The 21,878-nt window shown below is 37.7% G+C and overlaps 1 protein-coding gene across 1 annotated transcript in view; it reads right to left on the bottom strand.

Moving 5' to 3' along the window:
• MALRD1 (MAM and LDL receptor class A domain containing 1) overlaps nt 1-21,878 on the bottom strand; it is a 439,697-nt gene that overhangs the window by 50,616 nt on the left and 367,203 nt on the right. The window contains exons 34-36 of the mRNA XM_075922485.1: nt 14,413-14,688; nt 10,660-10,785; nt 5,401-5,467 (exon numbers count right to left, since the gene is read on the bottom strand). Coding sequence (XP_075778600.1) covers nt 5,401-5,467; nt 10,660-10,785; nt 14,413-14,688 — 469 coding nt within the window. The remainder of the gene's footprint in view (nt 1-5,400; nt 5,468-10,659; nt 10,786-14,412; nt 14,689-21,878) is intronic.

Raw genomic sequence — 21,878 nt, 5'->3', positions numbered from 1 at the left:
TATCCTTTAAATCGGCTTCCGTACCTAATGACTGGAAGGTAGCCAACGTGACACCAATATTTAAAAAGGGCTCTAGAGGCAATCCTGGCAATTACAGACCGGTAAGTCTAACTTCAGTACCGGGCAAATTAGTCGAAACAATAGTAAAGAATAAAATTGTGAAGCATGTAGAAGAATATAATTTGTTGGAAAAAAGTCAACATGGTTTCTGTAAAGGGAAATCCTGTCTTACTAATCTATTAGAGTTCTTTGAAGGGGTTAACAAGCATGTGGATAAGGGGGATCCAGTAGATATAGTATACTTGGATTGGAGAGGGGTAACTAGTGGTGTACCCCAAAGGTCAGTCCTGGAACCAATCCTTTTCAACTTATTCATAAATGATCTGGAGAAAGGGGCAAGCAGCGAGGTAGTAAAGTTTGCGGATGATACCAAACTGTTTAGGATAGTCAAGACAGAAGCAAACTGTGAGGGACTCTAAGAAGATCTCACCAAACTCAGTGATTGGGCAACAAAATGGCAAATGAAATTTAATGTGGATAAGTGTAAAGTAATGCACATTGGGAAAAATAACCCCAACTATATGTACATTATGATGGGGGCTAATTTGGCTATGACAAATCAGGAAAGGGATCTTGAAGTTATCATGGACAGTTCTCTGAAAACTTCCACGCAGTGTGCAGCAGCGGTCAAAAAGGCAAATAGGTTGCTAGGAATTATTAGGAAAGGGATAGAAAATAAGACACAGAATATCTTACTGCCCCTGTATAAAACTATGGTACGCCCACATCTTGAATACTGTGTACAGATGTGGTCTCCTCACCTCAAAAAAGATATTTTGGCCTTGGAAAGGGTTCAGAAAAGGGAAACTAAAATGATTAGGGGTTTGGAGTGGGTCCCATATGAGGAGAAGTTAAAGCGACTGGGACTTTTCAGTTTAGAAAAGAGGAGACTGAGGGGGGATATGATAGAGTTCTATAAAATCATGATTGGTGTGGAGAGGGCTGTCACGTTGCTGGATCTTGAGGGGAGCAGCCAGATCACTGATGCACCCATAGGTGGGGGTGTTGGCCCCAAAAATGGTATAGAAGGGGGCCATGTGAGGTATTGAATAGAAGCTTATTATCTGATAATCCTATGTATGCTGTTCATGTGTTCGTATAATGTCTGTGTGTGCAATTATTAGCATGTACTTGTAGGGACACTGAAGATTTCCCTGCATGTGGCTAAGCATTGGGCAGGGCCGAGTCTGTGGAGCCTGTGGACATGCTAATTACCTGTGGAACAATGGCTCTCAATGGGCCAAGGACACACCCAAAGAATGGGGGCTGTCACCTGAGAGCAGCCAGCAGGGAACACAGAGAGGCTGAGGACCAGGTGACCTGCTGCATACCAGAAGAGGCCAGGAAGGAGGTATAAAGAGGCCATGTGGTCGATGCCATTTTGTTCTCAGCTCAGCACTTCATCCCAGAGGCAGCACTGCAGGGATCGAAGAGCCCAGAAGACCTGTGAACCCATCCTGACCCTAGGATGTGCAACAAGAACTTTTAAACCAGCAGCTGTAACATCTCTGCTAGAGCCTGCATCGAGGACTGGGAGATTCGGTGCATGTAACCTACTATTCTTTAACAACCTTACTCTCATGCTTTTCTTTATTGTAATAATAAACCTTTAGATATAGATTCTAAAAGATTGGCCCAGCGTGATTTGTGGGTAAGGTCCAGAGGGTAAATTGACCCAGGATCTGTGGTTGGTTTCTTGGAACCGGACAGAACTTGTTTGGGGTAGGTGGGGTGGGTGTTAGGACCCCCCACCTGTGTATGAGACCCAGGGCCATCTGGGGCACGGATATTGCTGGGGTGTCGGAGGGGTTTTGCTCGTGAGGCTTCAGGCAGGCTGCTGAAGTGCTTTGTGGGACTGGTTTGTGACCGGTTTGGAAAGGTCACCAGTCTGGGGGCTGTAAGGAGCCCGGATTTGAGCGATTCACCCTGAGCGGACACCCTCAGCTGTGCCCAGACACGGCCCGGTCCGTCACAAGGGCCGATAAAGAAAAGTTATTTATTAGTTCCCTAAATAGAAGAACTAGAGGACACCAAATGAAATTAATGGGTAGCAGGTTTAAAACGAATAAAAGAAAGTACTTCTTCACACAGTGTGTAGTCAACCTGTGGAACTCCTTGCCAGAGGAGGCTGTGAAGGCTAGGACTATAATAGAGTTTAAAGAGAAGCTAGATAATTTCATGGAGGTTAGATCCATAAAAGGCTATTAGCCAGGGGATAAAATGGTGTCCTTAGCCTTTGTTTTTCAGAGGCTGGAGAGAGATGGCAGGAGACAAATCGCTCAATCATTGTCTTCGGTCCACCCTCTCTGGGGCACCTGGTGCTGGTCACTGTTGGTAGACAGGATACTGGGCTAGAAGGACCTTTGGTCTGACCCAGTACTGCCGTTCTTATGTTCTTATGATAAGCATAACAGAGTACACATCACATTTATATTGAGATTTTAATTAATTAAAATAATAATTACACTATTAATTATTTAAAATGGCATTTTTCATCAAAAGATCTCAAATTGGTTTACAAATGTGGGTACAATATGTTTTATCTCCATTTGATGAATGTAGACACTGATTAAGAGGATCACCTAATGTCACACACTGAGTCATTGGTAGAACTGGGAATTAAACCTAGATCTACTTATTCCCACTCTTGAACTCTAAAACTGTATTGTAGACAATACTGTTTCTAACAAAGGAGAGGCTGATTTATGTACAACCTAGGCTTGGTTGTTTTTCTTGCTACATCCCCACCCTACCATACTATTAGCATGTATTCACTTATACAACATTTATGTCTCCCTCAAACTTTGAACCACCGTAGATATAAGTCAATTTTACAGAGCCATTTATGGCCTTTATCTAGTATCAAAAATCTATGGCGTTATTTAGAATTGTATATGGGGACTGGGCTTTCAAAAGTACAAATTCCTGCAATATTACAGGATTTAGAATTTGAGAGACCAGATCAAACACTGAGGAAAATGTCTAGCTACAAAAAAGTTCCACTTTTGTCTTTTCATGCAATGCTGTTAAACAGTATTGTGCCACAGGCAATAAACCACTTTGACTGTGCATTCAAATAGATTATTTATGTCAGTAGTAAAGAGCTTCTCTTAAGACTAATGAGTAAAAATTTGAGGCTAGCTAGCATTTCTAAGAAGAAATAGGTAAAAAGGTCTTCTGAATCAATTATAGTCCTGTAATCTCAGTTCTCCTCTGTAAAATAAAAAGGAAAATGTATCTTTCTCATTTTAATCCAGTAAAACAAAATCAACCCAGATTTCTATATATTGTGAGTAAAGCCAAATTTTTCTGAGATACACGGGCATAAATATAACCTCAATTAATTATCTGTGAATGATGTTTCTTTGAAATTCTAATCTCTGTAGCTCAATTGGATAGATTGCACATATTCAGTATAACTGAAAAACTGTTGAATGATGATATTTTTCTAACACAACTGTTTAACTACAGGGCAGGGGATGTAATTACTTTTTCTACTTAACAATAAATTGCCCTTACAATTCAGGCATTAATGAAAGTATGCTTTTTTGTTCTCCTTTATAGTGGGTAGATATCCTTTATCCTAAATTTGGTCTGCTATATATCCAATGTCTTCTTTAAATAGAGGAGAGAGAAAGTAGTATATTGAATTTATTGTATGTGAGCAGTGGAATGTATTAAATGTAATGTGCAGTACCATAATTTCTGTCTGGCTAGTATTAGAGTTAAAACCATGTATAATCAATCTGGTAAGAAAATATTCTCTTGCCCCCAGATTTCATTCTGGCACTTGAACAGTCTTTTAGTCACTATACTATCACACTTCAGAGCAATATCACCACACATTTTCAGTGTGTGCCTATTATTGTCAACATTTCTGTGCAAAATTTCCTCTGAAAGTGGTCTAATTTGGGGCCTAATTTTAAAGCAAATTAGATACACAATTGTACCTATATTTTGCATGCACAATTATGAATCTAATTTATGTATGTAATTAATAAGATTGTGAATAAGATTGTGAATCAGGTAACTTAGTGAGCAAATAATTATGGTCAGCTTTGCACACAGTTATCTGATTTGGAAGCACAACCATTGTGATCAGTAAATTAGGCATTCCGTTGCACATCCACTATAGATAAGAACTTAATCTGGTCAAGAAGGAATCCTTGGGGGGCACTGGAGTGGCACGCACATCAAAACAAGCCTCAACTCAGGATTCACATACAAGTCAGTGGGAGATCTTCAGCTCAGGTGCAAATATAATATGGACCTACCAAAGCTGCAATCCACCACTGCTCTATGTTTAATTGTAAACCTAGCTGAAGACTATAACATCAATATAAGTCCTGTAGTGTCATACTTTCATCAGCTGTATGCGTAAAGGGGCCTCTCTCCCTTAATAAAGTTATTACTTTTTATGATTTATCAACTAATGAATTTACATTCAGCAACATGAACTGAATGGCAGGATTCACATCTGCCAACATTGTGCTGGAGACATCAAAAAGATGTTGAAAGTCGACCGAGACTTGCGCCTACCATGTTTTATTTGTACTTTGTTTTTCAGCATAGGGATTGAAGTGCCCACCCTCCACAAATGAACCTTCATATTTCTACCAGCCCTTTTGGCTGTGACTATCAAAGGTATGCAACAACTGTTGTTTGATAGTCTCTAAGTCTGAACAAGTCATACAGCAGGTGAATTGAGGCCCCATTTAAAAATTAGAAACAGCATTTTCTTGCATTCACCTGTGACAGAGACTTATGAAGGGCACCGAGTAGGTAAAGCTACTCTCAGCATTCACCTTGATTAGAGGATTTGCTTGTTTTTGCTCAATAGCATAAGCAGCCACCCCAGACTCACTCTCTTAATACTGTAGGCATATTAATCTGAAAAGTAGAAGTTGAAATATATAGAATAAGTAATACTATGCCAGAGATACATCACAAATTAATGCAAATCTAAGAACATGGACTATTATGAATTTTCCTTGAGATGCACAATATGTCTGCTGTAAATAAGGCATTATCTTACATAATAATATGCTCTTTTAAATGCTTCTGTACAATAAGATACAGAGGAAATATTAGGTGTTAAAAAGAAGGATGTCCATACTAATTCAGGACGTATAAAAGTCATGGAAAATTCTACTTGTTAGCTAATATTTTTCTTAAAATGCCCTCATTTTTTGTTGGTGTCTTATTCACTCAGATACTGTAAATGAGAATAGTGAAAACTCATGCAGTGCAAATTTACTCTTCAGCAATACATTGTCAATGACAATTCTATTTGTAAGGAACAAAATAAACTTCTCAAAATAATAAGGAAGTAAAGCTTACTGGCATAAAGGAACAGCATCTCTAATGACACAAGTTCCTCCATTTCTGCAATAGTCTTCCGGACAACCTAGGAAATATAAGGAAACAAAGATAATTAGATAAAGAAAGTTGTAATAAAAATTAGTCTGTTCCTTTTGTCAATACAAAATGTATTCCTATATAAGATCAGGTGCAGAATATTCATGGCTTTCATTTAGTATATCTGGTGTTTTGGGTTCTGAGCATTTCTGAAAACCAGTACTGTAGACCCTGATTCAATAACATATCTGGTCATCTGCCCAGTCCAAGCATATTAGTATCTTCACCAAATTAATAGCACTACTTGTGCTTAAAGTAATCTCTGTGCTTTGCTGGATCAGGGCCCCAGTGATTTCTCTGGTCAAATTTTACATGACTTTTTAGTGGGGCTTCTGTCATTCGTGGGAACCTTCTGATATTAAAATATGAAGATTCCCAATGCTATGCAATAGGTAAAAGAATTAAAATGTGGAACTTCTGAGACTGATTTAGTGCCTATGTCTGATATTCTCACTAATAGTTTAAATGTAAGGATAAGATAAGATCAGATGCTTACCATCTGCTGTGTGGCAGTCTTTTCATTAAAGACTGCTCATGGATATATGTTCATACATCTCAAGGGAAATCAGTTTTAATAGAATAAGTTTAAAAAGGAAGCCTTCCCAAGTCAAGTATTGTTATGGCTTTTGACACACTTTGGGTATTTGCTGGGCATGAGGTCACCTTAAATTTACATATAATTGAGCACTTACAGATTTAATGTTACAAAAATACCAAATAACTCCAAAATAAAACCCAAGGTTTTAAAAGTAATACAATAATGTTTACACATATTTGATATTAGTACTTTTCCCCATTACAATTAACATATGCCTGGTTTTATTTTCTAGTTTATTATCATTGAATATTGCCCCAAATTACAATTATATAATTACATCGGGCAGGTACATACTACTCTAAACTTTCAAAGCAGTCCACTGGTGTGTATACTCATGGCAATATCTATAGCAGTAAAACAATTTAGGCTACTATCCTGTAATTCAAGTCTCATCGCCTTTAATGGGAGGTCTCTGGAGTAAAAAGGATGAATATAAGCAAACAACACAGGTATGCAGGGGCAAGAGAAGAAAGGCAAAGGCATAAAACAAGCTAAATTTAGTGAGAGACATAAAGGGTAACAAAAAGATGTTCTACAAATATATTAGAAGCAAGAAGAAGATGAAGAACAGTGTAGGCCCATTGCTCAGTGAAGAGGGAGAAACAGGAACAGGCATAAACATGGAAATGGCGGAGGTGCTTAATGACTTCTTTGTTTCAGTTATCACCAAGAAGTTTGATGCTGTTGGGATTCCTAACATAGTGAATTCTAGTGGGAATGGGGTAGGTTTAGAAGTTAAAATAAAAAAAGGACAAGTTAAAAATTACTTAGAAAAGTTAGATGTCTGCAAATCGTCAGGACCTGATAAAATGCATCCCAGAATACTCAAGGAGCTGATAGAGGAGGTATCTGAGACATTAGCTATCATCTTTGAAAACTCATGGAAGTTGGGAAAGATTCCAGAAGACTGGAAAAGGCAAATATAGTGCCCATCTATAAAAAGGGAAATAAGAACAACCTAAGAAGCTACAGTCTAGTCAGTTTAACTTCTGTGCCAGGGAAAATAATGGAGCAAGTAATTAAAGAATTCATCTGCAAGCATCTGGAAGATAATAAGGTGATAATAAGGTAACAGCCAGCATGGATTTGTAAAGAACGAATAATGTCAAACCTATCTGATAGCTTTCTTTGATAGGATATCAAGTCTTGTGGGTAAGGGAGAAGCCATGGACATGGTATACCTAGATTTTAGCAAGGCATTTGATACGGTCTCTCATGACCTTCTTATCAGTAAACTAGAGAAATACAAGCTAGATGTGGCTACTGTAAGGTGGGTGCATAACTGGCTGTATAACCATTCTTAGAGAGTAGTTATTAATGGTTCACAATCATGCTGGAAGGGCATAACAAGTGGGGTTCCACTGAGGCCTGTTCAGGGACCGGTGCTGTTTAATATCTTCATTAATGATTTAGATGATGGCATTGAGAGTACGATTATTAAGTCTGCAAATAACACCAAACTGGGAGGAGGCTGCAAGTGCTTTGGAGGATAGGTCAAAATTCAAAATGAACTGGACAAACTAGAGAAATGGTCTGAGGTAAATAGGATGACACTTAATAAGGACAAATACAAAGTACTCCACTTAGGAAGGAACAATCAGTTTCACACATACAGAATGGGAAGTGATTGTATAGGAAGGAATACTGCTGAAAGGGATTTAGGGGACATAGTGAATCATCTCTAGACTGCAAGTTTCTTTTGGAAGAAGCTTTTCCAGAAGAGGTCTCCTGGAAATCCATCTTTCGAAAGAGAGCATCTACATACCAAAAGTGCATGGAAAAAGCGATCTGCTTTTTTGAAAGATAGCATCCACATTGATTGTAATTACTATGGACTGAGTGGCCACCAAGGCATCTGCGCTTTTTTCTGGAGGTCTCTTCTTCTGAAAAAAAAAAAAAAAACCCTCTTCCCCTTCCACACACACCTTTTTTTGAAAGAGCTTTTTTGGAAAAAGGCTTCTTCCTCATAAAAAGAGATTTACTGCTATCGGCAAACCCCTCTGTGTTCTTTCAACTTTGTCAAAAGAACGCAATTGTAGTGTGGACGTAAGCTTAGTTTTTCCGGAAAAAACTCTACTCCGTATATATACCCTATGAGTCAACAGTGTGACAGTGTTGCAAAAAAAGCAAACATGATTCTGGGATGTATTAACAGAAGTGTTGTGAGCAAGACACAAGAAGTCATTCTTCCACTCTACTTTGTGGTGATTTGGCCTCAGTTAGAGTATTGTCTTCAGTTCTGGGCACTGCATTTCAAGAAAGATGTGGAGAAACTGGAGAACATTCGGAGAAGAGCAACAAAAATGATTAAAGGTCTAGAAAACAGGAACTATGAGACAAGGCTTAAAGAATTGGGCTTGTTTAGTTTAGAAAAGAGAAGACTGAGGGGGGACATGATAGCAGTTTCAAGTATCTAAAAGGGTGTTACAAGGAGGAGGGAGAAAAATGGTTTTCCTTGGCCTCTAATGACAGGACAAGAAGCAATGGACTTAAATTGCAGCAAGGGAAGATTTAGGTTAGACATTAGGAAAAACTTCTTAACTGTCAGGGTGGTTAAACACTGGAATAAATTGCTTAGGGAGATTGTGGAATCTCCATTACTGGAGATTTTTAAGAGCAGGTTGGATAGACATTTATCAGGGATGATCTAGATAGTGCTTGGTCCTGCCATGAGAGCAGGGGACTGGATTCAATGACCTCTCAGGGTCCCTTCCACTTCTAGTATTCTATGATTCTATGATTCTGACTTGATGATAAAGTCAAGCATCTGACTAAGTTTTGTAGAACCAGAGGCAAAAATATTACTGAGTACCGTTACATGTTTGCCTATGTATATGATCTCAACTGTGACTAGTTCCAGTTTCAGTTCTTAATGATAGAACTTCCATTAATCAATGGCAGTGGCTCATTGATTTGAAAGTGTATCCTGAAATAACCATAGAAACCATACAGCATTATCTGAACAATATTTGTTAAGATAACAAAATTGCAATTTTATGAGACCAGAGAAAGTTATTAAATCCACACCATTGTTCTGATCATGCAACTTGCTGGGCATGGCATGGCCACTCTCCAACACTATGTGGGTGCCTTAGGGTGTGTCTAGACTACAGAGTTTTGTCAACAAAAGTGGACTTTTGTCGACAAAACTATACCTGCGTCTACACTACCGCTGAGTTCTGTCGACATAACGTCGACAGAACTCAGCAGTTTTGTCGACGCTGGTAAACCTCATTTTACGAGGCATAATGCATTTTGTCGACAGAATTCTGTCGACAGAAGGTGTTATTGCATCTAGGGTTGTGTCTAGACTACAGGGTTTTGTCGACAAAGCAGCTTGCTTTGTTGACAGAACTGGATGTAGTCTAGACGCTCTTTGTTGACAGAAGCTTTGTCGACAGTATCTGTCGACAAAACTTCTGTCGACAAAAGCCTGTAGTCTAGACGTACCCTTACTGACTTCATTGGGGCCTAGGTACAAGGGTTATGTTAGATTCAACAACATGATATGGGCCACCTTCTGGAAAGGGAGAAAATGTTGGCCAAATTCACTGCTGAATAGAGTCAGATAAAATGAATAATATGAGCTGTTTGCTGGAGACAGAAAATAAAAGTGACAGATAAGTTATTCCATGCAGATTCCTGAATTTCCAGCAAGATAGTGTGGGAAGCAAATTATTTAAAAGATAAGCCACCCCAAAAAGCAGCAGGAGGCCCTTTTTACCACTCTTTGAATTTACGGCTTTATTTACTATATCACAATCATCTATTTTTAATTGGATACTAGATATACTTCTTTGCATTCATAACATCGACTCAAAACATAAAACATTTACCAAAAATAGATTGCAACATCTATTTACCAAACATTTTATATCACTGTGACTTTTTCATAGCAACATATTATATGTTTCATATCTATCTGTCCATCCATGCATCAACTGTATTTGTAGTCTACATTTTCTTTTTGTAGGTGCTCTACCAGAAGTCAGTGGGTGCTTTATATTAACATCTGAATGCAAAATGTAGCCATATGTATATATGTGAACACTTAGGATAATATTCAAAAAGTTTGTCCTAAAGATGCTTTTCATTAGATATATAGCACTTCCTATTTTTACTTTCATCCATTATTTTCCTTTTGTACTAAAAATTTCAAGCTCTGAAATATTTTTATTCTGTTAAGATGCACTCTCTATTTCCTGTTTTAGGCCCCAGTCCAACATGTGCACTGTGCTTTAAGCCTAGGAAATCCCAGGGACGTCCAAATGTTCATTTCACTTTACTGGTACTATTCACATAATTGAAATGAAGCCTACATGTTTGCAGGATAGAGATTTTATTGTAATTTTTATATAATAAAAAAATAACAAAAATACCACCTCTTAAAACAGCCATATTTTTCATTCATTCTCCCACTATCCTTTCTACAAAAATAACATAATATCTCAAAATTCATTGCTAGTGCAATTTAACTTGAGTTTCAGCAGGATGAATTCAGTCAGTATTTTGCACCATTTGCAGGTTAAATAAAAAAACTCTGTATTTTTATTGAGATGATATTTTGATGTGAAACTGACTACCTGAGCAGCTGGATTCATCAAGACTGAAATCAAAGCAGTCTGCAATCCCATCACAGCGCTTGGAAACTGGAATACACGTATTAGTTGATGCACAAAATAAAGAACCATTGAAGCAGTCCTTTGTAGCTGGAACAAAGTAACAAGATGACATGGTCAGACACATTTCCTTTATTCGGTGATAAAACACTACTGGAAAACTATAGCAGCTTATTTATGTCAAAGTATACAAATCTGGATCGGCATTTCCATTATAACCTTCCATTTCAGAAGAGTGCAAGTTAGACATTAAAAAAAGACAGCTTATTTTGCTGAATTGAGCTTTTACCATGTTAAACTCCTGAGAGAGGGATGTTTGTATTTGATGTTATAGATGGAATAAAGAACAAAAATCCACAATCAGATATCAGTAAACATAATCAACCTGCCTAGATAACTCAGGGATAAAAATAAATAAATTAATTCTTAAACATAGAACAGAAAATTGCTTTAAATGTAGTCCGATTTTGTTGCTAGAAACTAAACACTGTATATGGTTGATATAATAAAAGCAAAGAAAAGCTACATTAAAAATCTAAACATACAGACATTTGTCATGCTGTAACATTCAGTATTACTCTCTAAACTCGTCTAAAGGAATTATATCAGGGAAATCTTGACAGAATCACATAAGCCTCCAGGTAATTCATTATGGCATCACTGATCTATAAGATGTACCCAGTAGTTCTGCATTCTCTCCCAGAAGCTAACAGCATTTTGTCACTTTGAGAAACATTCTAGCTAATGAAATGTTCTGTTGCACTGCCCCTGAGCCATTATTTCTGAACATCCTGGTTTAAGGGATTGTGAGCTAAATTCTTTTCTCCATTTTTACACTTCCATAAAGCAGGAATAGCGCTCTGTTTTCATTTGAGTTAGACTTATCATTGATGTACCTGAGCAAAATTTGACCCAGATTTAAATTTATAACAAGCATGAGAAAATTTAGGAATATTTTAAGCACTCTAAATGACTGGATTGCACTAAGCCAAAAGAAAATGCTGAATATAAAATATTGCACTTCAACCTTGCAATAGGAATATTATATCAGATCCTGCCAACTCTTGCTAATGCAGGCAATCTCTCTAACAAGTAGACTCCTAGAAGTAGAGGTTCACAGGATCAGGTCTATAAATCTTACACACTGACAATTTACCATGGACTTTAAATATATCCATAATTACTAGTCATTTTAGGAAATCTTGTCTAGCTTTTCTTCCTTTGCATCATCAATGGGATCATGTAACTTGTGTCATTTGCACAAAAATACAAGTTGGAGTCTATAACTGCAGTAATCAGTAATTGCATTCAGGAAATCGGGGTGAAATTGCATACAGCCTGGAGAGTTTGACATTTTAAAAAGTCAAGACTTTAACCTCAGCAATTTCACTTATATCCTTTTGACGTTTTGTACCTGATTTCTCTTACATACCTATTTTAAAGATGCTCTGTGTAAGGATGCATGCGATACTGCTTAAGTTGTTTAATATACACCGCGATAAACATAGCAACTCTGGACCTGGGCTATACATTTACATTGTGCTCAGCACCGCTTGTGTTGGAGGAACAAATGTGGCATAGAAACACTTCTGCTTCCCCCAACCTTCAGACTGGCTGTCTGCTAGACTGACACTATAGGGTAAGACAATTTGGGCTGCTGCTCTACTCTGTGCTGAGTGTCATTAGCCCCAAGGGTTGTTTTAGTATCTAGGGTTTGCTGGGATATAGAGCTGCCCTGGATATGCCCTTTTCACTCCAGTTCACCTTCTCCCCGCCTGCACCGGGGAGAGTGGCTCTGCATCAACCGAGCATTCCCCTTTCCAGAGAGTAGTTCTGTTTCATGACTGCATTGCACCACCACATGGGGTTACGAAGGGCAACGTGAGTGAACTATCAGTGTAGCAGTAACTAACTTTTAGAATTTCCTGACTTTTTAATATTGATATTTCTACTGTATCATTGCATTAATACTTTGTATACAATCAACACACTATGTCATTCACCCAATGCAATATGCTCCAGCAAAGTTGTAATTTACTATCATGAGGAACCACCTAAATATTTTTAAATATGCAGATGCCAAATGCAGAGTTTTAAAATGGGTGCAAATGGGCACAAATTCTCAGATTTGCCCCCCACAATACATTTTTTAGGTACAAATTAAGGCTGTAGAAAGGCAGAGAGACAGACAGACCCTTTTTGAAAATGTATATTTTTAACATTTATGATGTCTTTGGAAGCATATAGGTGAACCACAGATTCATTTGATTGCACTGTAGAGAAATGAAAAATCTTTTCTTAGTCACCACTGTTAGCTCTTATGTCAAATTCTGTTGGGGCATGTGGAAAGCAATGTATATACCCCTCAGGTGTTTATGTGTCTATTTTATATCCTTTCCATTTTAGATTATTCAATAAGAAAGAAAGAAAGAAAGAAAGAAAGAAAGAAAGAAAGAAAGAAAGAAAGAAAGAAAGAAAGAAAGAAAGAAAGAAAGAAAGAAAGAAAGAAAGAAAGAAAGAAAGAAAGAAAGAAAGAAAGAAAGAAAGAAAGAAAGAAAGAAAGAAAGAAAGAAAGAAAGAAAGAAAGAAAGAACCTTTATTAAATTGGAAGTGACAGAAGGGTTAGCTAAGCAGAGCATTTATAAAAGCAACATACTTTCAAGTTTCTGTTGTAAAGAGCAACAAGGAATAAAAGCCGCCACACTAACCATTCTAATACTACATTCACATGACACTATGCAAGCAAAATGTTCAGTGACCTCTGCAGGAAATTTCTTTCTACATAAATCTTTAAATCATACATGCAAACATTTTTGTGGCAATTACGGTGGTTCTTGTAGAGTTGTAACTAATGCATTTGTATTTGTTTTCTGTTCCTATGGCCTCTTTCAGGATTTATACTTTATCTCTACAGAACACATTTTGCCAACCTGTCTTCATCCTGGGAGATGATGCTATCACTTGATACAATCTGGGACTCTGGAACAGGATGAACATGTGGCTTTCTGTTCGTATAGCCAGGTAAATGAAATTGTGAAGGGAAATACACATGAAATGAGAGGAGAATAGGATCTGATCCAAAACCCACTGAAGTTGGTGAGAGGTACATCTAGTGTTTTTAAGGCAAGGGCAGAAAGAGCAGCATTGTTCTCCACAGTAACTGCCACAAGGTGTGCAAGGAAGTACCCAACAGAGAGCGTGGCAGTGTTCATTAAACTGAGTGGCTGACATAGAGCAACCTAGGAGGCTGACACTTTATAAATTCCAGTAAGGAGGTGATTCTCCCTTAATCTAAACCACTGGTGATGGGGCTCTGTAGTAGGCTAGATTGTTACTACCACAACAGGGTTTGGATTCCTTAAATGTTGGATGCTATGCTACTATAACACAAATGTCACTGAATTCTCTCCTATTAATGTGCCTGTTGTTTAAGAATTAGATTAATGTGCTACATAATTGGTGTGCAAAATCCCAAAGAAACTACCTTGTTAACAACCTAAAAAACTAGGGCACATCTACATGAAGACAAAAAAGATTTGAAGAATTGGGCTCATTTCAAAGGATTGTATATGATATGCTGATACAAAAGAAATGTCATGTTGTTAACTATGGAATATTACTAAATTTACAGGATTTGGATTTTTTATGCATAGTTCTAGTGTCTTATCATGAAAATTATTTAGCATGGACATAACTACATCACTAAATGTAACTTACGACAATCGGTTTCATCTTCATTAAACTGGCAGTCGGACACGCCATCACATCTCAAAAGTGATGGAACACAACCTTTATTAGCACACAGGAATTCTGTTTCCTTGCAAAGCCATGGAGAAGCAGTGGTAGGAATCTCAGTAGGACAATTCATTTCATCGGTTCCATCCATACAATCTTCCACCCCATTGCATTTTACAGCAAGAGGTACACACTGCCGTACGTACACACAAGTGAACTGGTCAGTGCTGCATGTTGGCGGCTGTGGAGTGGCTGTTCCTAAACAGGTGAAATAAGACCAAGAAGAGCATATTTATCATGTCAGTCTTGAAGTCACAGTATATCCTAACTTCTAGGGACTACTGGAAAAGCAATTTGTTTTGCAGATTCAACACTTCTAATACGATTAAAATATTTATGAACACATTCCACCATCGCTATAGTATTCACTATTGAATAGCCTGTGTACAACCTCACTGTTTATTTTGTTGCACATTTTTCTTGTAGAGCCTAAATGCACCATTTACTATGATTCTTGTGTTTGTACCTTATTTGTGCAGGAAGCTTAATTCAAAAGGGTTGCTAAAAGTTATCTTTCTCCCTTTATTAGGAAAAGGTTTATTAATATTTTGGCAGCCATCAAGTTATAGTGCTTCTCTTTTAATATACTTAATGGATTAAAACAATAACAAAGAAGGGTTATATAAGCCTTTAGATCAACAAGAACATTTTATGTGAAAGCTTTTATCTACTCCAAGGTTTACTCCTAGACATCAACAAAATAGGAGGGGGAAATAATTGCAAGATAACTGTAAGGAAACTATTTTGTTATATCAATGTAATGCTTTGCTTCTGTAGCTTACATTCATTGAATGGGGGGAATTAAATCAAAGTAAAGACTGAATAATAGTTTTTCTGGGTGAAATTCAACAGCAGCACAAGTAAAAACTGGCATTTTGTTGGCTAACCCCTGGAGTAATCCAAACTCTTAAACACCAGAAACAACAAGAAATCCTATGGCACCTTACAGACTAACAGATTTATTGGAACATAAGCTTTCGTGGGCAAAGACCCACTTCATCAGATGCGTGTCATGGAAATTCCAGAGGCAGGCATAAATATACAGGCACATGAAAAGAAATGAGGAAATGAGGAAACATCAAGAGGAAGGTCAGAGATAACAAGGTGAATTCAGTCAGGGAGGATGTAGCCCACTTCTAGCAGCTTATGTGGAGTTGTGAACATCGAGGCTCCATCTACATTGCATCCCTCTTGGGCAAAAGCCTATGCAAATGAAGCATGGAATAGCATATTACCACACTTCATTTGCATAATTAATTAGGGGGCCTTTTTGCACAAAAATCCCTCGAGCAAGAGCTGTTCTTCCTCACTGTTTCACAAAGAACAGCTCTTGTGCAAGAGGCAGTTTTTGCACAAAAAGGAGCTATTTACACAGCTCCTTTTTGTGCAAAAGCCTCTTGCGCAAAAATGGTCCCTAATTAATTATGCAAATGAAGTGCAGCAGTATGCTATCTGTGCTTCATTTGCATAGGCTTTTGCGCAAGAGAGGTGCAGTCTAGTCATAGCTCAAGAGAGGAAAAACTGCTTTTGTAGCTGGGTAGCTATTCACAGTCTTTGTTTATTCCTAAATTGATAGTGTCAAATTTGCAAATGAATTGTAGCACTGCAGTTTCTCTTTGAAGTCTGTTTTTGAAGTTTTTTTGTTGCAGGATGACTTCTTTTAAATCTGCTACTGTGTGTCCAGGGAGACTGAAATGTTCTCCTACAGGTTTTTGTATGTTACCATTCCTGATATTTGATTTGTGTCTGGTGACATACAAAAACCTGTAGGGGAACACTTCAATCTCCCTGGACGCACAGTAGCAGATTGGTCTATAAAGTGCCACAGAACTTCTCATTGTTTATACAGATGCAGACTAACAGGGCTACCCCTCTGATATTAAACACCAGAGGATCACACTGTATACTCATATTACACCTTTTTTACACCAGCAGTTAATCAAAATTTGGATCTAATGTTTTGTTTTGGTTAGGAGGAAAATTTGATATTGGTGTCAGGTACTTCTCTGATGGTACCCTGTTTATTTAGAATGTACAAAATCTTGTAGTCCTGAACACAGTATGAATCAAGTTTCTTTGGATAGTTCCAACCCACTTTCAAGTCAGTACTTAACCTAAAAGCTCAGAGTCGCATTCCCAGGGCTTCTTCTAGCAATGTCCTTGCTTTTCTGCTTTTCTCATATGACAGAGGCATACACCTCACCAAATAATAACCAGTAAAACCTTGCAACGCACATATGCCTTGCATGTGCCCATGTTTTGGGAAAAGGCTGCTATTGTTTCAACTATCTGGTTTAAAAAAGCTTTTTCATATATCTATCAGTAATGAAAAGTTGCTGTTACATGACCATTTTTTTATTGAGGCATAACCCAACACAAAACATTTATTTCTAGAGCTGAAAAATACTGGAAACTATTTTCTGCAAGTAATCACACAAATGAATTTACTTCAGCATTGTTTGGGCTCCTTTTATTTGTTTTCATTTTTTTTTCAAATTAGACAATATAATCAATTCCCAGAACTGAAAAATTTGTAAAAAAACTCACTATGTTCTTTCAGCTTTGAAGAAATTGCAATAATCTTATGGATACTCTGCAATAAGGAAAACCAATTAAATGCTATGGATAAATAATTTGTTGCAAATTATGGTTCAGACTTTTTGATGTACTGTTTGTTCTGTGCAACAGAGCAGGAAGGAGCCAACAAGGAACTTCTTATGGCTCCCTGATTCTCTAGCTGCTTCTGTTCCAGTCAGGGATCTGATGCAATTCACAGAAAACCTAGAGGGTGGCAACCCACAGCCCATCGGGGTTCTATGTGTGGCCCACAAGACACTTTGTTTACCATTGGTTACCAGATTCCACTGGTTTCCATCTGTGTAGGGTTTTTCCCCTATCGGTATTACTAAGATGATGCGCACGTAAAGGGTACATGTGAAGTGAATGCTGATTGCACACAACATTGACAGTGAGAGCCAAGCGCTCCCTCTGTTTCAGATCAAAGCATTGTTAGAGTTCAATCAGCACACCCCACAAATTGTAGGTAAAAAAGCACAGTTAGCAAAATTACCCTATCCCAAGACATCATCGTGGTTGTGACAATGTCATGGCCCACTAAGATGAAGGAGGGCCACTCATGTAGCCCCCACACTAGCCCAGAACTGTACTAAACTAACAAATGGTGCAGTCTGCTGTGTGCTGGTCATGTCCCATGTCTGTTCCTACATATGCCACACACCTGGATTCCTGACAGTGGTGTCAAAAGGACTCAATTGTGCAGATTCTGTGCCCAGTATATCAAAGTTACCCCCATTGAAAGATGTATCTGATTTCCAGAGCCTTTGTACTGCATGAGCAAAGAACAATTAAAATTAAGCTGGAGAATTTGGCCCTCTATGTTCAATTATCTTTATAGAATCATAAAATCATTGAACTGGAAGGAACCTCAAAAGGTCATCAAGTCCAGTCCCCTCCACTCACGATAGAACAAAGCACCACCTGGACTATCCCTGACAGATGTTTGTCTAACCTGCTCTTCAAAATCTCTAATGATGAAGATCCTACAATCTCCCTTGACAATTTATAACCACCCTGACAGGAAGCTTCTGCTAAAGTCAAACCTAGCACTCTCTTGCTCCAATTTAAGCCTGTTGCTTCTTGTCTTATCATCAGAGGCTAAAAAGAATAGATTTTCTCCCTCCTTCTTTTAACAACCTTTTAAGTATTTGAACGCTGTTATGTCCCCTCTCACTCTTCTCTTTTCCAGACTAAACAAAACCAGTTCTTTCAATCTTCCCATATAGGTTATGTTTTCTAGAACTTTATTTTTGTTGCTCTTCTCTAGACTTTTTTGAACTTGTCCACTTGAAATGTGGTGCCTAGAACTGGATACAATACTCCAGTTGAGGCCTAATCAGCATGCAATAGAGTGGAAGAATTATTTCTTCTGTCTTGCTTACAGCACTCCTATTAATACATCTCAAAATGATGTTTGCTTTTTTGGCAACAGTATCACACTGACGACTCATATTAAGCTAGTGGTCAATATGACTCCTAGATCTCTTTCCGCAGTTCTCCTTCCTATGTTGTCATTTCCTATGCTGTATGTGTGCAACTGATTGTTCCTTCCTAAGTGGAGTACTTTGCATATGTCCTTAATGAATTTCCCCTTATTTACCTCAGACAATTTCTCCAGTTTGCCCAGATCATTCTCAGTTATCATCCTCTCCTCCAAAGCACTTGCAACCTCTTCCAGGTTGGTATTAACTGCAAATTTTGATTATGATCTTCTGGCATGAATTATTGATAACTAACCTCTGCGAATGGTTATCTATTCAGGTATGCTCCAGCTTATACTTCATTTAGGTCATGTTTCCCTAGCTTGTTAATGAGAACGTCATGCAAGACTATATCAAATGCCTTACTGAAATCAAGATATTTCACATCTACCGCTTCCCCCTTATCCAGAAGCCTTGTTATCCAGTCAAAGAAAGCTATCAGGTTGGTTCCACATGATTTGTTCTCTACAAGTCCATGCTGACTGTTACTTGTCACCTTATTACATTTTAGATATTTACAAATGCATTTAATTATTTACCCAATTATCTTTCCTGATACAGAAGTTAAACTGACTCATTTGTAATAATCTGGGTTGTTGTTATTTCCCTTTTTATAGATGGGCACTATATTTACCTTTCCCCAGTGGAATTTCTCCTGTATTCCATGACATTTCAAAGATAATAGCTAATGGCTCAGATATCTCCTCAGTCAGCTCCTTGAGTGTTCTAGGATGCATTTTGTCAGGCCCTGGGGGAGTCTAAAGACATTTAAACTTGTCTACCTAATTTTAACTTGTTTTTTCCCTATTTTAGCTTCTGAATTTTTACTGGCATTCATTAGGTGAGGTACTCTATCACAACCAACCTTCTTGGGGAAAATAAAAAAGTCATTAAGCACCTCTGCCATTTCCACATTTTCTGTTATTGTTTTTTCCTCATCTTCAAGTAATGGTCCTACCCTGTCATAGGTCTTCTTCTTGGTTCTAATATATTTGTAGAATGTTTTCTAGTTACCCTTTTATGTTTCTAGATAGTTTGAGATTGTTTTGTGCCTTAGCCTTTCTAATTCTGACACTACATACTTGTGTTATTTGTCTATATTCATCTTTTGTAATTTGTCCTTTTTTATGCTTTTTGTAGGACTATATAAATGTGCAGAATGCCAGTAAATCCAATTATTTACATTACCACAAACAGCATTAAGGACACTACATGTCAGATGGTTTTCCCATTAAAACCAATGGGCGTTTTGCCATTGATGTCATCAGGAAAAGATGCAGGCCTAAATGTGGAAATTCATCTGTGGTACAAACTTGCTTTACTAAATGATTTAAAGGAGCTTACACTGACGAATTATGCGAATTAGCCAATAAGAGTATGATAAGGAAGTACCATACAATATTTTTGTTTGCTCTTGCAGTAAACCCTACACATAGCAGCTGCATGAAGAAATTATTCAATCCAAGAGACTAGCTGAAATCTAGTGCTATTTCTGTAGTGAGTCTGGGTGCCTCACAGAGAAAAGTACACATGAGGCTAAAAGATTTATATTTTCCTTTGTCTGCAATGCAGCAGTCATAGCTCACTTGTATGTAACACATTACAGGATCAGGACCCACGGCAGTAGAAAGTCATTAATGACATATGATCAGCATATAAAAGAAGTGCTTCACAATTGATGATACACCCTTCTTTCAAGCTCTAATTGCTTTACATTCAAATAAACAGAATTTGTAATATTTTTGTAGTAGCACCATCTAGTGATTTCCAGTGATATTATAGGGAGAAAGACTTCCCACCCTTTCCCTAGACTTTACTACACTCGCAAGGACATTTGACCAGTAGGAAAGCTCTGTTGGTGATGTGAGTCCAGTATAGATAATGGTCTTCATATAACAGGCATATTCCTGGTGCTGTGAGGCTGGATATGCTATCCTTTACACTCTGGCCACAAGCCATATGTAAAAATATGCCTCATCAATTGTTTTGACACAGAAAAAATTGTAATCTACTGGTTTATGTCAGAATGTCAAAAGAATCCTCCTATCCAAGATTAGAATCATGAATTAATTTTTTTAGAAAGTTTTCAGGATCTGTAGAATGTCACTTGTACATTCCAATCACTGCTGTTTCAAACATCTCATTTTAAATATTGTCTCTAGCCAAAGTCTTTCTTTTTAATAACTAATTTAAGAATTTCATTTTTCTCTTTACTATAGTATCTAACTTTCAAAGATAATATTCACTATTTTAGATGTTTTAATTTTAAAAGCAGTATTAAGGTAATATATAATTATTAAATAGAGGAAATGAATTACTCCAATTTTATGTAATATTTTTTGCTTTACAAATACATTGTCTTTGCTTTACATATTTTCAAAAGGCTCCTAAATTATAGTTATATTAGGAATTTATTTACATCATATAGGGTATGGATAGACTGCGGGGGAGGAGGGGTTCGGGATACCAGAAGTATCCCGAAAAAACTCCGCCAAGACCAGGGAATGTGTTTGCTCTTCCGTTTTTATTTTTTTTGTGTGGAAGAGCAAATGAGCTCATAGACTCATAGATTTTAAGGTCAGAAGGGACCATTATGATCATCTAGTCTGACCCCCTGCACAGTGCAGGCCACAGAATCTCACCCACCCCTCCCAGAATAATCCTCTCACCTATATCTCAGATATTGAAGCCTTCAAATACTTTGAAGACCCCAAGATGCAGAGAATCCTCTAGCTGTGATCTGTACCCCATGCTACAGAGGAAGGCGAAAAACCTCCAGGGCCTCTGCCAATCTACCCTGGAGGAAAATTCCTTCCCGACCCCAAATATGGCGATCAGCTAAACCCTGAGCATGTGGGCAAGACTCATCAGCCAGACACCCAGAAAGTTCTCTATAGTAACTCCTATCATCCCTCCATTGACCTATTCCCACTGATAATGAATGGTCAATTGGTTACCAAGATCATGTTATCTCATCAAACCATCCCCTTCATAAATCCATCTAGTTTAATCTTGAAGCCAGAAGCTCCTGTATTCCTTGCTCCATGAGGAAGAAGGGGGCTTCTGAAAGAAGGGTTTTTCCAAAATTTGGCCCAGTCTAAATGGGCCAAAATTTGGAAAAGCTTCTTCCGACAAAAGATTTGGAAAAGGTACACAAAATGCTGACAAAATGCCAACCTTTCTCCGACAAAAACTTATAGTCTGGCCATACCCATAGTGAGTAATTTAAGAGCTCAGACTAGATGAGCTAATGGTCCCTTCTGGCCTTTAATTTCTTTAAAATATTCTTTGAGTTCAACAATTTTTTAGCCATTTCATTTTTTCCCCTTT

The sequence above is a fragment of the Pelodiscus sinensis genome, chromosome 2, assembly GCF_049634645.1.
Source record: "Pelodiscus sinensis isolate JC-2024 chromosome 2, ASM4963464v1, whole genome shotgun sequence".
NCBI classification, from domain to species: domain Eukaryota; kingdom Metazoa; phylum Chordata; order Testudines; family Trionychidae; genus Pelodiscus; species Pelodiscus sinensis.
Note: the sequence above shows the minus strand (reverse complement) of the source record. Positions and strands in the feature narration are given on the sequence as shown.